Here is a 17,605-nt window from a genome sequence, read left to right as displayed (position 1 = left end):
TTTGTCTTTTTTTTTATAAAACATTCTTTATTTCTATAATTCTAAGAAATAGCTATCATCCATTTCCAAGAAGGACGGGGGAAATTATAGAAAATGATAAAGTAAACAATTTGGATGCTGGCCATTTGTTGTCACAATAAATCAGCCACAAGGATATTGTTTGTAGTGATTTATTTGACGTCGGTTAAACATGTTACCCACTACCGTGACCGTAATATTACTATATTATCCGGTCAGGCTTCGGTGAAGGCATGATTAATTCCGTTTTTTTATCGTGTGACGATTGTTTAACGTCAACCCTATGTATTAGTAATTTAGCTTCGGAAGGACAAGGTTTTTGTGCTTTTAGGCCACAGCCAACATGGCTTGAATTGATGGGTGAGTTATATTTGTTTGTTGTTTTTTTTTTTTTAAGTTATAACTTTAATTTTAATTAATTTAAACGTATTGTTCGTTCAGTGGTTTTTGAAAACAGCAATGACAAATTAATTTTGCGTATACAACATTCAATAAGTGCTATGATCAAAGCCAGTTTTTGGTCGAATTTAAAAAAGGAGCAATTTATAAGTGACACAAAACTTGCAGCTATATTTTAGATATATAGTTCGTAGTAAAATGTTAAAACAGTAAATATTAACCCCTACACGTGTACTACATTTACGGGGGATATCATCTTTTTTCGTAGATGTCATTTCATACATTGTGTTAAAAATATATTGAACGGATGCAGAACATATATTTATGTTTTAACAACGTACAGATACAGTAATCAACTTTAAGAACGTTTTGAATTCATTAAACGATGTGCACGTTTGCGCCCCCCCCCCCCAAAAAAAAAAAAAAAAAACAACAAAAAAACAAAAAAACAAAACAAAACAAAACAGAAACAAAACAGAAACAAAAAACAAAAACAAAAACAAAAACAAAAAATAAAATTTCTTTTTGTTCGTTTTGTATAATTTTCTCATTACATAATTAAATCATGGACATTAAAATATAAAGCATTATTCCATGTTATATGGATTTAAATAGCTATAAGTTTAATGATTGATGCAAATATGCAAGTACGTATTTTTACATGTACTTTAAGTTAATACGCTGTCCATTTATTATCACATAATTTATATTTCAAATTTTAATTTTCAGTCATTTCAAATAAAAAAAAATCAGTAATATCAGCAAAATGTTTCAAAAGAATCCAAAAGAAAAACCTGCAGAATTGCCAGGATCTCGACGAAGGTCTTCGAGCATTTCGTTCCACAAAGCTCCTGATAAGATGACCAGCCCTGTGGCCAGACAAAGAAGAAGGAGCTCAAGCATTTCGTTCCAAACTAGAATGGCATCCGACAATATGCTTAGTTCTCTAGGTGCTGGTTCTAGGAGACGAAGCGGAAGTATTTCCATGTCGACCGAAGGTGGGTTATCACCCCTTAATAATCGGAGAAGAAGTTCCAGTGTATCGCTGCATGATTTAACAAAAAATGTTAACAATATCGAACAGCTACAAATGTTACATGCTGTATATCAAGATGATGTCGACCATGTGTGGGAATTATTAGAGTCAGGGTATGATCCGAACTTAACAGGAAGTGAAGGATCTCCATTATTGCATATTGCAGTTGAAGGCGGGAATGAAGATATGGTTAGAACTCTCCTTGAGAGCGGTAAGTAGAAACATTTTAAAACTTTTTAGCATCCGGGACCTGCCGACATAATACAGTCTTATCTGATAAGTTTAGGGAATGTCCATTTGTTATTTTATTGGGCTCGGATAAAACCATTTTGTATAGACTGTGTAGATCATATATAATGAGAGAAAATCAAACTGTATAGAACATACAGTACGAGAAAATCATACTGTATAGACCCTACAGTGAGAGAAAATCATACTGTAGAGAACCTATAATGAGAGTAAATCATATTGTATAGAACATCCAGTGAGAGAAAATCATACTGTATAGACCTACAGTGGGAAAAACATACTGTATAAATTCCATAATGAAAGAAAATCATACTTTATAGACCCTAAAGTGAGAGAAAATCATACTGTATAAACCCTACAGTGAGAGAAAAACATACTGTATAGACCCTACAGTGAGAGAAGATCATACTGTATAGAGCCCAATCGTACTATCTAGATCTATAGTGAAAGAAATCATACTGGCATTAGAGACTACGATAAAAAAATAATTCTAACTAATTTTCCTTACCAATGTTTTTTTCAACAATACGTAAATCTGGTTTTATACGATCAACGTAAAGTTTCTTGGTCTCAGGGGTGCAACATTTTGGCAAAAGTGAACAAATAAAAGTCTATGCCTCGTCCCCATTTTAACCATTTGTAAACTCTCTTCATTGAAATAATGTGCTGTATTCCTTGTTTACAGTAGGCACCGCCTCGTGGACTGTTGTTGTTCTACGGTGTGATCTACGTTATGTTATGATTCAACATCTTGCCATAAGATATTTGACGTTTATTTTTAATTTCAATTAATCCGACATGACATTTTCTTAATTGGTGTTTATGAGGTCGAGAAGTATACTGTCATTTGAAGCCTGTGGCAATGAAATATATTCTTGCACTTACATAACTACTGCATTGACATCGCTTCGAGCACCATTTAGATTTGATTCATGCAAACATGTATAATGAATGTGAAATCTGAGTCAGTTAGATACAACTTAACAGGATAAAAGGCAAAACCCCAAAACAAGGAAAATTAGCAAAATACAGAAACTCGAATGAAACTGATAAGTACGAACCAGATTAAAGTTCTTCTTTGTATGGTATTGAAACTAATACGTACGAACCAGATTAAAGTTTTTCTTTGTATGGTATTGAAACTAATACGTAAGAACCAGATTAAAGTTCTTCTTTGTATGGTATTGAAACTAATACGTACGAACCAGATTAAAGTTCTTCTTTGTATGGTATTGAAACTAATACGTACGAACCAGATTAAAGTTTTTCTTTGTATGGTATTGAAACTAATACGTACGAACCAGATTAAAGTTCTTCTTTGTATGGTATTGAAACTAATACGTACGAGCCAGATTAAAGTTTTTTCTTTGTATTGTATTTTAATGTATTTCTCTTTTAACAATATGTCTATTTCTGTACAATCTGGATATTTACAAATTCTGAACCAAGGTGAACTAGCGGAAATCAAAAGAAAGCAATCCAGGGACAAAGACCAAACATGGAAAACAGACATAAACAACAAAGAACATTAAGTAACTAAAACAATACATACAAAGTAACAAAAGCAAATGAGCAACTCGGACTCCACTAAAAACTTGGAGCATATACCAGGTGCACCGGTAGGGTAAGCGTGAAGTGTCCATTTGTTTAATTATGGTTCCCCAAAATTATTTTACAATTAACTGACGACCACTTCCCAATCTAATTGAAATTAGACCTATCAATTATTCCATTCAGTCACTGCATGTAGGATCTAATAACACTCCATTCTACTTTCTGTTTTGATGACCTTTTTGATCAGCCAAGCAGACCTCATCTTTCATGATTTTGAAAGCTTTATTCAAAGGGAAGGACCCGCGAATTCTAAAAAGGTCATCTGAACAGAACGTAGAATGGAATGTTCGTAGGATCATGCATGCAATGACGGCGATGGAACAATTGATAGATTTAATTTTTTAATGAAAGACCGGGTAGTGCCACTGAGTAGCGTCATGTTTTCGTATACATTTCCTGATTCACGCGAGACATATTTTAGTTCCAAGTTGATATTTCTCAGTTCCAAATTGGAAGTGGGAAATGTTAATTTGGATTATGTGAACTGTTTAAAACATGTTTTCTTTAATTTATATCGTTGAATTTATTCTACAGCAGTCGTTAAAAATGCGCGGATCTGCACGGAGTTTGTAATTTTTCAACTAAAATAATTTATATCGGAAAAATTGAAGAAAATGAATTTCCCGAAACATTTATGTGCAGGTCTATAAAAAGTTTTTCTAAAAAATATTCTTATTTGATAACATCATCGCACATGTAGTTTGACCTTTCTATCACAAGTGACAAGTAATGAGGTTTTTTTATTTGCAACCACAATAATTATGAAATAATTTGGACACCAATTTTGTATTGAAGAAATACTGTCAATCAAAAAAGCCATAAATGACATATCCCCTCAAAGGTTAAGTGTTTGACGGTACAGAACAAAGACACGGTCTGTTTTTTCCCTCAGTGACCGAGGACGGAAGAACTATGTAAATGGTTTTTACCTCAACATTCGATTCACAGCTGAAACTTATCATGTAATATTTGACCTTAGTAAATATGGTCACAGAAAACTGTAAGATTCTGGCCTACATGTTAAAAGTTTACCGACCTGGGATTTAGTTAACAATTAACTAGGTCATGTAAACTCTATCATGACACCGTTGTTTTGTTTTGTATGTTTGTTTGTTTGTTTGTTACTTTGTTCTTTCTCTTTTTTTTTGGGGGGGGGGATTATCATGTTTTTTTTCTCCTGTAGATATATGACAAATCTTAAATATTAATAAAAACTAAAAATAACTTCTATACTGTATAAGATACTAGTTTCTGACTAAAGAGATAAGAACATTTTCCTATTTTTAGTTGTGTGAGATTTCCTCATCTCACCCACTGTTTGAGACAAAACACATGCGCTATATCTTAAAAAATACCACAATTAGGTACCGACCATTTTTAAACTGAGAGGGGGGCGTGTTGGGCCTGGAATTATTTTGAAAATTATTCCTTTTTTTAATTCAGTCTAGGGCAGAACAAAAATGATTCAATATTTAAACCAATACTTAACAATGATTTTCAAATAAAATTTCATTAAATACTCCGACTGCTGCTTAAAAAAATATTATTTTCGCGCTTGTGCGGAGAATATGTTCTATCTCAACATAAAATCCCAGCCCGGCGAAGGATTAAATCTTACCCATGTGTGTCTGAGATTTCCCTGTCTTGCACTCGTACAGGAGTTAGATTTTTAATAGCTCATAAAATAAATCAGATATCTTAAAAAGTCATATAATAAGATATATTATATATGCGAATTGATACAAGATATTTTATATATTAATTTCCATAGTTAACCTAGTTAATGACTTGATGATGATTTCAAAAATCACACCCTGTCAATGACATGCGATGGTAAAATATAGTACTGCTATATACTGCTAAATACTGATATATTGACTGCTATATGTTGATCATTGTTATACTTGCATCACTAATTAATGATAGGATAATTAATTGGAAAGAGTGAAAGACCAAAATATGATGACGAGTGCCGAAGAACGCCTAGATTTAACGAGTGTGCAGAACTTGTTCCGCACACGAGTTAAATCTTTATGCGTTCTTAGCACGAGTGATCATGTTTTGGTTATTCACGATAAACAATTGATTATCCTATTTATTATATAGATTTCCTCCATTATTCATTGCTATTTTCAATATGAATTTTATATTTTGTGAACGGCGGATTGATATTCGTGTTGTGAAGTTTTGGCCTGAGAAAGTGCGAGAGTGAAATTACCGAATTTATTTTACAGTGCGAATTATCGATTTTTTTACACATGAGCATTCGGTAAATCAATGCTATCCATATATTAATTAGCGTTAGTAAAACGTGTTAAAACAGAGGAAGATTTGTAACAGACTATGTGCAGCATTTCACAATGATAGAATTGTGAAAAAAAAGTATTCTTATTACTGCAACACTGATCATGACAGGTCATTTGTGAAAAATGGGCCCTATTCTGCGGCACATACATACCACCACTTCTAAAGGAAGTAACCCATATCCACCCCTGCATCCGGAATTAAAAAGCATTGGACAAATTTGTGTTATGTATGTAATATTTTGACTCATCTTGACATCAAAAAATTAACTTACAAAACTAGAAACAATGAAAGTTTATGTAAAATAACTTGTACATTAGGTATACAGACACACATCACACCAAATAAGTATATCTGTAAAAAAACTAACTATCAAAATTCACAAGTCAAACATAATACGAACGACCCGGAGAGTATATATATATATATATATATATATATATATATATATATATATATAGGGTTAAACCGGATGTCGAATTAAAATGGTTCCATTGTCGATTTCATATAGGGATAAAGGTTGTATTTAATATCGGTCATGTTTTACGTATATGAAACAGTATTTTCATTTATTATACCATTGATTAAGGCCCTTTGGACATGTAAGAAAATATTTTACAGGACCAAATGAAAAATAAATGTTTTCAGACACCTTTATTGACCAATTATGTAGTATACCAACTTAATTAATTACTATATACAGGTACATGTTAAATGTTTCAAAGAACATTACATGTATTTCATGTGAACGTTCTGTATCACATACAGTATCAGCAAAAGACTCCTATACATATACCATCCCAAGGTCGAGGGTTGATACGGCATGTGATACAGATTGATACGTGTCATGCTATATATATATGAAAGTGCTTTAAATATTTAGATTGTAATTCCATCAATAATTACAATATTACAGATAGATGTAAAGTTGACGTTGAAGATGTTTTCGGCCAAACACCGCTGATGAAAGCAGTAATATTTGATGACGTACCGATCATAAAAATTCTACACAAAGCTGGTAAGTGTTTCGATACTTTAGATGCATACTTATACGAAAGAAAGTAAGGGGCATGCAAATATATCCGTATATGAAATAAAGGAAAACAGAAAAATGCATTCTCAAAATTTTAACTTGAAATTCTTCCTGAAAATTTTGAAAACGTAATTTTTTTACTTCTAGAAAATCAAAACTTAAATATGCCTTTACCGATTCAGCTTAATAGACATTTAACTTTAACTTAAGCGTATAAGAACCAAAATTGGAGTTTTTACAAAAATAAAAGAAATACCAACGTAAAAAAATGTTAATTTTTGCATTTGATTTTGTACGTGTAGTGCCTTATCTGACTTTGTATAAGCATAGAAATTCAATCATTCTGGTAAAAATTGGAAGTATCCAGAGTCCAATAATAATGAAGCAAAGTTTTTTTTAAGTTGATAATAGCATTAGCGACTTCTTGCACTTGTAATTTCTGTATTTAACATTCGCATATGATTTGTGTTAAGGTCTCAGTATCGTATTAATTTTCCCATAGACTTCTATGGTGAAGTGCATATATTTAGGATTTTAAAAAAAATATTTTAAATTGATTCAATAAAACTTTCACTTATGTAGCATTTCTAAGGACATGTGAAAAATAATTTCCCGCAAAGAAAATGGGGTGAGTCCACAAAGATCGGACAGAAAAGTAGTCTCGAACTATAAATAGCCATTTTCCCTACTTTCACTTTCGTTTTGCACTCACCAAACCAACCTTTTCAGTGGAACATTTTTATGTTATTATGTTATATTTTCTTTTAAAAGAGTTCTTCATCTTACAGTGTGATGTTTGCTCTATTTTATAAGTCATTGTTCATATCTTTTGACAAAATATTAGTTTGTAGAGAGGCAAAAAGAAAATGCACTATATTTTATAGCATCAATGTTTTGACGTACACCCGCTCAGGGATCTGCAATACGATACTGGTACCTTAATGTATAGTCATACGCCACATAATCCAGCAGATCTTCGCCGTGTTCACCACGAAAGCGTCGTAGTTCCAGATTCATACGAGATAAAAATGTACCTCTTAATTATCATACATGTGTGTTCTACTTGTGTTTCTTGCTTGTATGAGAACAAAAAGTTTTCATGAAATGATCAGTTAGCTTTAAACATTACCCAGTTTTCGATTCAGGCACTGAGGCTTGTTACAAGACTATATAGGTCATATGCATTAGCATGCCCCGATATTTATTAATATTCATTGCCAGCTGCTAAATCTGGTTCATAAACTGTTTTCCGGTCAACATCATAAGCGACCCAAAGATCGCTACAACGTACCTTTTTTAAAACATATCATACACATGTGTATGCTTGTTTTTTTTGTTTTTTTTGTTTTTTTTTTGGGGGGGGGGGGCTAGTATTAGAACGGGAAGTTTACATTAAAAGATAAAATGAACAGTGAGCATTGAATTTATGTGATATTACCCAGTTTCCGATTCAAACACAGGCGTTTGTTACTACATTCGGTCATAACGGCTACGAAAGAGTACGCAATAATATCAAGGGAACCAAAATTTCAGCGGAAGTTCTCCGATTCTAGAGCTTATCGCATTTGTACCATTTCGGATGTTTAAAGTATGCCAAAATCAGCGACAGTGAATATTTGAGGATTAGGGACTTTGAAGACTTCAGTCTTTGATTTAACATTGTACAATTTCATGAGTTACTATAACAAAAGGTTGTTCTGTTTTTGTGAGATACCTAAATGACAAATGTTACCCATAAAAAAGTGTCCTACATTTATAAGACTCACTTTATATCATGTTGGTTAAATAACATGAACAAAAGATGAAAAAACGTTGGACATATTTTTTCTCTGAAACGCCTACAATTTTAGTTAAGTTTGACCTAAAAAAAAAACATTCAAGGTATAAATTGATACTCGTCAGTAGATTTGTATTTCACACATTTCAAGAATTTAACTGCAGATTCGTGACATGTACTTTAAAGGGGTTGGGCTTGGGTTTTGAGCATGCACAAAGACTATTCCGTAGTTAGGATAATAGGATATAATATGAGTTGGGCTTTCAATCGAGAATCACACGTGTACGCTTTAAGCATTGAAGAGGGACGATGGTTGTAAGAAGGCAGGTAGCATAGGTTAAAGGTTGTCCATTTTTTTAAATGCTCAGCGTACCGGAACTAGATACTGGATCTAGATATTGTAATTAATTCTTTTTTTATATTGTGTTTGCTTTTTAAATTGCTTATTCAATTTTAAATCAATTTAAAGGTTACTTTCACTTTGAATTCACTTCTCTGACCCATTTCTGCGGGCCTGTTTGATACCTGTTTCGATCAGAGGGAAGCGGCGGTCGAGGGGGAGACAAGCTGGGGTGAAGTAACCCCTGTCCACCCCCTCACTATAAATATTCTTGAAAAAAAGCAAAATTTTATTGTCTTTGTAAACATACATTTCAGGCACTATGAAAATAACCAAACATAAACGTGAGAGCTTTCTGCAAAGTCTGTGAAGGATTATAAAAAAAGGATAATTTTGTACACCTGAAACAGTTTTGCAATAAATTTCTATTTATCAGTTTCATTACCAATGGCCTATTAAATTAGGGTTTTTGTGAAAAGATTTCCAGTGTAACTATCACCGTGATACATTAAATCTTTGTCGGTCAAACATGTGTTGCTCTCGCACAGCGATGACAGTAACCATATTTTCTTCTCAAGTTTTGACCATGAACGCTCAAAGGATCAGAAGGCATGAAAATATATGTCAACATCATTCATTAGTCATTCTTTTTTTCTGTACATTTGGTGTCAAGGGGAGTCATCTGTGATTTGGCGTGTCAGTTCGGTCAGAAGGCCTTTGTAAATGAGTTTCTTCTCTATGTCATTTTATAGAAATAAATGGTTTTTTGTATACTTCTGAACATTTTTTTGAATGGAATAGCCAAACGATTGAATTTGTTGCAATGGAAATTGGTTACCTAAACTGATGCCATCTCATGAACGACCGTGGCATGGAGATTTTTACTTTATTGGCAAGAATTGTCAACATCGAATGAAATTTATTACTTAGACAAAACTACTCATTCCTTAACATAAGGTTTTTAGTGATATGACTATAATGTAAATGAAAAACAGTTACAAATTACAGAAGACATATAAAGACCAAGTAGGTTTTATTTTTAATTCTATTATTCTGAGGTCGGTGTTTGTTTGTTTTTTGTTTTTTTTTGTGTTTTTTTTTAGGGTTTCTTTTTATTTTGTTTGTTTTGTTTTGTTTTGTTTTGTTTTGTTTTGTTTTTCTTATTCATCTAAATGGCTTTTCCTGATAACAGATATATTTATTCTGATTTTTAAGGTATAAGATTTTAAAGAGAAAATAACACAATATGAATGTAACAATTTCAATGGAATTAGATTGACAGTCTTGACTTGGTGTGTTAAATCTAGCCGTGTATTCGAACAAATTTTAACTTTTGATTCGGATATATTAATTCCGTTTAATTGAAAAACATCGACTGAATTCAACAAAATTATTAGAATTATTTGACATGCTTGATTTCACCGAGTATTGAGTTTCTCTGATTTCAAGAAAAAAGAATTCTTAATATTTTAATTCTAACAGTATAATTTAATTCAGATGAAATTAGATTCCTGATACTAAATAAAATATTTTGTCCATCATCTCATAGACCAAATTTTGTTACAAGACTGATGTGATCAACCTTGATAGACCGAAAAAAAAATAACTGTCATTCCCTAAATATTCAGAGTTGTAGACTCATTTTTACATAGCCCGGCACGAAGGGCTCTGTGATCTTTTGCCATCGCATTTTTTTCGTCGTCATCGGTAAGCCTTTTCTTATCTAAAACTATATACTGGACAGATTGCAAACCAACTATGCTTTCGTGAATGTTTCTTAGAATAGTTTTAACGATTTGCGTATGGGGAGTTTTGATCTGGTGAATAACATGGCCGCCGTTACTTAAAAAATACCACAGTGGTTAAATTGCAGAATTTCGCAAATAATTCTATGATCTGTGTGATTGTGCACAATTAAGTTGATTTGTTAGAGAACATATGTTATGATTCATCTGATACAGAAAAATCCCTCTCGACATCATAATGAGTGAAGCAATACATTTATGGGATACACCACCCATATATTAAGATCCGGATGGTATCAACAGCCCACATTTGTGGGATACACCACCCATATATTAAGATCCGGATGGTATCTACAGCCCACATTTGTGGGATACACCACCCATATATTAAGATCTGTATGGTATCTACAGCCTCTATTTATCATATATCTGAAATCTGCTGTGTGAGATAGTTATATCAACTTTATGAGTTACTAGTTACTAGTTACGAGTTACTGAAATCTGCTGTGTGAGATAGTTATATCAACTTTATGAGTCACTAGTATAGAAATTAGAACTATTATTACTGTCTCGTTTATAAAAAATAAATTTGTAAATGCTATATATAGTCATTTGTTACATTTTGTTCAATCAAAAGCAAGCATCTATTATTAGAGAATATAATATGAAATTGAAATCTGTTAAGATTTTTTTTTTTTTTGGTTTTTTTTTTCAACTACCAAATTAAAGACCTTTACAAAAAATAATATTGTCTTCTTCGAATAGGAATAGTTATCCTAAAGATAGAAAATGACTAGGTCACCGTCGTTCATTTCTGACAATGACAGAAGGTAACCACGGTCATCTTTATTATGTACAATGAACAAGCATTTCCTGACTCAGTTTCAGGACGTTATTACCACCATCCTATTCTCACGTGTTTGACTGGAAAGGAAACTATTATTTTTCCTTTTTTAAGGTTGTTTTCGACATTGCTCTAATGACGCGTTATCAGTAGAATGAAACCTAATATATGGTTTTCGTCTATCAGCTGACCTCATGTCCATAATTATTGATTCCATAGTTCCATACATTTTTAGTCACTGTCATTATTGGTTTCAGCTTGAACCATATTGGTAGTTCGGATATAAGGGACCACCCAAATCGACTAGAATATACTACAGACACTCAACTTGAAATAACGGCAGACAAAGTATGATACATTTTTCTGATTATCCTCATAACCGAGGTAGCGCCTAAGGTGCTGCGTAACTCCAAACTAATCCTTGAACCTGGCACTTGGTAATTCAAGAAGTCCATATATTTAAAAGTCTCAAATACATTCCACTCTTAGTAATTAAAAAAGTCAAAGTTCAGTACGAGTATTGTGTAAGCTGGTTAACTCATTTTCCAGTTTATCTACCGCTTTATATTGTTAAACGAAACTCTATTCAACACTGGATTTTTTTTTTGATAAACGTCGATGTCCGATAACTTCAATTAAATATTATAAAGCAATGCAAAAGTATTCGTCAGCTTCGTCTGTGTGGTGGTGATGGGGGTGTTCAACCATCCTAATTCCGTCTTTGTAGTTTGTCATCATAAAATGCATGTCTGCTGTCCAACACCGCGATACCAGTTGGACATATGTCCATCCTTCTTTCTTGATAAATTCAATGTTTCCCGTGGTCGTCTCCTGCTTCTACTTACTGCTGTCCTAAGTGCAACTATATTAGAGAAATAGGGTTCATACGGCAGACTTGAGATATACACATTCAGCCATGGTTTTTAATTCATTTAATTTGGTTGTTTTAGTTCTCTTCTTCTTATCTGTATTTAATATGGTTTGTGAGAAGAAAATGCAATGTTGATATTAAAATTCTAACATAACTTTTAGTAACAGTCTAAGAATCTGGCAAAATGTGTATAAGGTGTGGCACATGATGGTAAATAACACAGAGATTTTATTGCATTAACCAACAATTTATACCTGATAACCTCCAGAAATAACCACCAAGGTGTTTGTAAATTTGCCTTTTTAAGATATTTTTAACATTTTTCCCATAAGTAAGCAGTCACAAAATATCTACGTCACAGATGCTTCAGGATAAATTTGTATGGCTTTTCAGTTTTTTTCTAGATGTATTGAATATATGTGAGGCAAAAAGGAACAAATTGAGAATTTTGATGTGATACCCATTTCCTGATTCTTACACAGAATAGTACTTAAATAAAGTAACAATAACATGTACAACACAGATATCGCTACTTCAATATACACAATTTTTATTAAACGTTATGAAGAATTAATTTACACATTAATGATTAGATGGTAATGAATTTATGAAATACTGTTATATATATTTTTCTTTGTCAGATCAAAATGTATGCACGTCGTTATAATTTCTGTATTGACTTCATAACTTTGTCGTAATTGTCACTTAAAATGACAGGCTCTATTTTTATTTTATTATTATTATTATTATTTTTTTGGTAAGCATGTCATGAATATGATATCAACTGTTGAAATGAAATTGTGCTAAACGACAATGCTTTAAACATAAGTAGTTTATTGAATCAAACCGAACATCACTCCTCTTAAATATATAATTTTCGACATTAACGTATGTTTTGTATCGTGTGTTGTATTTTATGTCGACAAAATAGTATGTTTTATCTACTTGGTATACTTTAAAACATTTAGTTTTCAATGTAGGTAAGCGTTTTACTTCTGAAGCCGACTTATTTACTTATTGTGGTAGATAATACATATTACATGGCGCATCCTTTTCTGTCATCTTACAAAATCATATGGACAGATGTATTTCAAATTAACTTCTAGTGTTAAATGATATAAAAATAATGTATCCAAAATATTTTAAAATAATTTTTGACATAAAAATTTGTATGGTAAAATGACTAATATGAACTGCAGTAAGCATTTTTCAAAGTGAAAAATGTGAATATTTCATGTACAATTTCTAATTAAACCTTGTTTTCCTTACACATACATAATTCATTTATTACAGACGATGTATCAACTTTTTCTGATCCTTTACCTACACTCATTTTTAATTTTATGTCTCAAAATTGCACTTACTCATTTTAATCAAGCCAATTTCTTTATACACCTTTCATCTGTTCTTTTCTTTTTTAAATTCCATTTCTCATTATTTCATTAATGTGTATCCGTGATTTTGTTTTACGATTGAGCATTGTACATTTCATTTTGTTAGCTGACCATTGAAGTCATTAGTCCTATGATTTAAGGAATAAACAATGACACAATCTTTTAGGTCTTCATAATCTAAATAAATACAATTTTAATTTCAGGAGCCAACCTTGACAGCAAAGATCGGACGGGTCGGACAGCGCTTCTTACAAGTCTGCAAGACGGGAAATCCTTGTCTGCGCGCTACCTCATCAAAAATGGTTGTGACGTTAACCTTGTGGATGATTTAGGACAGAGCGCCCTCTATCTCACGATAAACAACAAACAAACAAACTGTGTAAGGACAGTCCAGCGTCTTATGAAAGCAGGTCAGTCAATACCAAATAAAACATACTGCTGTAAAAACGATTGTATCGGCATAATAATTGTTTCATATTATATATTCGTTTTTAATGTAAATAATCAAATTTTAATTGTACGATCCGTGTTAATAATTCATGGTTTCAATTCAAAAACCTTATTGCGAGGTATAAAACTACCTGACGGCGAACATCGTCTACATGGCGATCAAACTACTTTCTTTTGACTTTAAATTTGAGTACAGATCCATGTAGAAATAAGAGGGTCCAGAGAATCAGTGATACCACCATAACAATGTCGGAAATATATATCACTGTAATACTGCTAATGCTTTGTAGAGACAATCCCTATACTCTAAAGAGACTGTCGATGTCCTGTAATATTGCAGAGAGTAAATTTTATCCCACCAAAGACTTTTTCCAATGTAATGTCATATGCAAGAGAGAACAGGGATTTTTTTTAAATCAAATCTGAAAGTAGATGACCTAGCATATTTGTCCAAAGTTCCCTTAAAACCAACTAAATTATGAATTATGAACAGATGAAAGAGTTGTTTTGTTTTATTTTTATTTTTAGGTCTTTGTAAGTGATTTTCTAAAAATAGCATTAGATGCAATAACAAAAGTTTTGGGAACAAAGACTTGCACGTGTTTCCAACTGCCTGCGATCCCCTCTTAAAAATACAGAAAAAACGTGAAAAGATCTCATCACTAACTAGATGCTCTGAAGAGCCTGAACCGCTCACCAGGCTTGATAAGCAACATTCAATTTTTGTAATACGGCCAGGGTTTTTCTTGGATACAAAATCATCACACTCATACCAATAATATCAATTTCTTTGGAATTCTGTCCGATAGTTTCGAGGAGAAAATTGGTTAAGGTTATGACATCAAAAATAGCCCACAAAACGTTTGTTTGTTTGTTTGTTGGGGTTTAACGTATTTCAGCTATATTCAGACAATGAACATGAAATTGATGATAAAATGAACATGAAATGATGATGAAATGAAAACTGGATGGGACACAAGGACAATGGGGTCGACAAACTTTGATTGCCACTGGAAATAGGGAGAGGTGGGTAGGGTCGGGCAATTTAGCCTCCTGTGGCGGAGCCCTATGGTTCCTACTCCGGGAGAATACCACAGTAGGGTTCTTTAACGTGCGAGGAACGTGGCATCTTTCCCAACACGGTGCACCACTATGGTTTGCGGTCAGATTTTCCGTATTATAGCCTGACAACCCCAGCATGTAACACGCCAGGGGTACCCCATTTCACCACCTGGGGCACACATCCCAGTTGCTCTGTGGGCAGAGCGCCCTAGCCCCCGGCTAGGGTTCTGAGCACTATTTAGTCGCCTTTTACGACAAGCTTAGCGCTGCTGCAGGCCTATTCTTTTAACACCCGGACTTGCACGGGTCGCGCACAAAACATCAAAAAGGGCAATAATTCCAACCTGGCTTAAAACTTAACACGAAAATTTGATCACAGATAGATCTCATCGTGTTGAACACTTTGACTAGGTCAGAATTTGGCTTAACCTAATAATTTTGGAGATATATGCGAAAAACTACTGCCGGACGCCTATATTCTATTTTTAGTAAGGCCGCCATGTTTTTCCAATGATCACAAATCCACACATTCTATGTAGTTTGGTTCTGATTGGTCTTGTAGTTTCAGATGAGAAGAATTTTGAAAGTAATATCATTTAAAATACCATAGAATGTCAAAGAGTCATCAAGGGAACCAAGGTTATAGCGGTAATCAAAAGAATGTAATCCAGGGACAAAGACCAAACATGGAAAACAGACATACACAACAAAGAACATAAAGTAAATAAAATCATACATACAAAGTAACAAAAGCAAATGAGCAACTCGGACTCCACTAAAATGGGCCAGGTGCACCGATAGGGTAAGTGTCCTCTGCTTTTCTAGAAACACCAACCGAGTTGCTCACAAAAAGTCAAGTCCGGGGTAGACAAACGAGGTAAGGAAAACTATGACCCGTTGAATAAATTAGTTTTCATGGCGCAGATGGATACACCATAACGATCCACGAGTTCATTATGACGACCATAAAACTTCTGTAGTGATGACTTCAATCTTGTAGCAAAAAGGGGCAATTACTCCTACATGACTTAACAGACTTTTCCCCACAAAAAATTACCACTGATAGATCTTAGTATGCTGAACACTTTAACCCATGTCCGAATTTAGATTAATCTAACGATTTTCGCGATATAGGTGTCATATTACTATTCTTGGTCACCACTACTTTCTATGTTAAATTCGGCTATTTATAAGGCTCGAAGCAAATTGTACATTTGATGCAGATGTTGCTGAATGGGTTACCATTATGATGGTACCTTTACCTTAATTTATAAAAATACCAAACAAAACTATTTGACTTCTAAGAAAGAACGGTAAAGTGAAAATAGACAGGTGAAGAAATCACTACTTTCATTTTGAAATTTTGCCACATCAATGGGCCTAGAGTTTTTCTTCAGATTTTTTTATCTTACACTGAATAAAGGAAATGATTTTTAGATAACTGCCGATTCATGAAAGGGTGCAATATTGAGACTACTTCGTGTCATTGCTAACTACTTTCTTGTATGTTCAGGCGACTGGTTTCCGAAAAAGTGGTATTACACTTATATGCAAAATAAGTCTGTCTGACCCCTATGCTTATTCAGTAACGGTGGCCGAAATCCCCACATCAACTCTATGCAGAATATCCCGATGAACATTCGTATCAAGTCTGATTGTAATTGGTTTAGTAGTATAAGAGGAGAAGAATTTGGTTAACTGTTAACGACGACGACGGACGCCAAGTGATGGCAAAAGCTAACATGACCCTTGTAGCCAAACATTTCATGCCACCTTTATATACTATATAACAAGTAAAAAAATAAATCGCCTCAGTTCGACTTTCTTTTCTAAATGAAAGGCACAAAAATAGACGTATCACAACTTTCCAGATTGTCATTTCATTTTTACACGGACATGTTCTTAACAATACGATCCAACGTCAACCAACTCCTTTCTGTTAAAGGGAAAGTGATGCAATTAAATTCAAGTTGTATTGAGTGCAAAAAAAACGTATTTACAACTAACATTTTCCTTATATTTATTAAAGTAAGAGAACAATCAACGTAATGAATTATGAAATCAATGAACAAAACCTTTCTCATTTTCCAGGATACAAGTTGGACAAAGACAAAAAATGGATGGAAGAAGATGGATTCGATATAAGAATAGTTCATTCCGACGGGTTATGCACAAAACTTGTTAGCAAGATTCGAAATAGAATGAATAAAATTAAGTCAGACAAAACTACGAGAACTTCTTCTGGAATGCCACTTCGTATTCTGAATATATATGCATAACTTTTGCGTTGTGTTTGAATAAATGTTACTTTCATATATACGAGTCACGTGTTAAATATTATCATACCATGTGTTTATCCTGTATATGATATCAACTTTCAAAATGGAATTGCACAAAACGACATCGTATTAAAACCCGAACAGATTATATTATTTTTCTTCTGTCATTAAGCCCCAAATTGAGCACATG

The 17,605-nt window shown here is 33.2% G+C and overlaps 1 protein-coding gene across 1 annotated transcript; it reads left to right on the top strand.

Annotated features, from left to right (window-relative positions):
- The first annotated feature begins 1,183 nt into the window (after positions 1–1,183).
- On the top strand, positions 1,184–17,599 carry LOC148600250 (uncharacterized). Its single transcript, XM_088559379.1, has 4 exons — positions 1,184–1,664; positions 6,537–6,638; positions 13,828–14,034; positions 17,228–17,599. The coding sequence occupies exons 1-4, from the start codon at positions 1,184–1,186 to the stop codon at positions 17,413–17,415; spliced, it is 978 nt and encodes a 325-aa protein (XP_088415505.1). The 3' UTR covers positions 17,416–17,599.
- The last annotated feature ends 6 nt before the right edge of the window (positions 17,600–17,605 follow it).

The sequence above is a fragment of the Perna viridis genome, chromosome 13, assembly GCF_037379345.1.
Source record: "Perna viridis isolate PV_CMFRI_1.1 ecotype Kerala chromosome 13, ASM3737934v1, whole genome shotgun sequence".
NCBI lineage: Eukaryota > Metazoa > Mollusca > Bivalvia > Mytilida > Mytilidae > Perna > Perna viridis.
Note: the sequence above shows the minus strand (reverse complement) of the source record. Positions and strands in the feature narration are given on the sequence as shown.

What these genes read in the sequence shown, in the direction of transcription:
- LOC148600250 (XM_088559379.1), top strand. Translation starts at nt 1,184, where the DNA reads ATGTTTCAAAAGAATCCAAAAGAAAAACCTGCAGAATTGCCAGGATCT. An exon ending in TAGAACTCTCCTTGAGAGCG is followed by an intron (nt 1,665 to 6,536) that starts GTAAGTAGAAAC and finishes ACAATATTACAG; the next exon opens with ATAGATGTAAAGTTGACGTT. An exon ending in AAAAATTCTACACAAAGCTG is followed by an intron (nt 6,639 to 13,827) that starts GTAAGTGTTTCG and finishes TTTTAATTTCAG; the next exon opens with GAGCCAACCTTGACAGCAAA.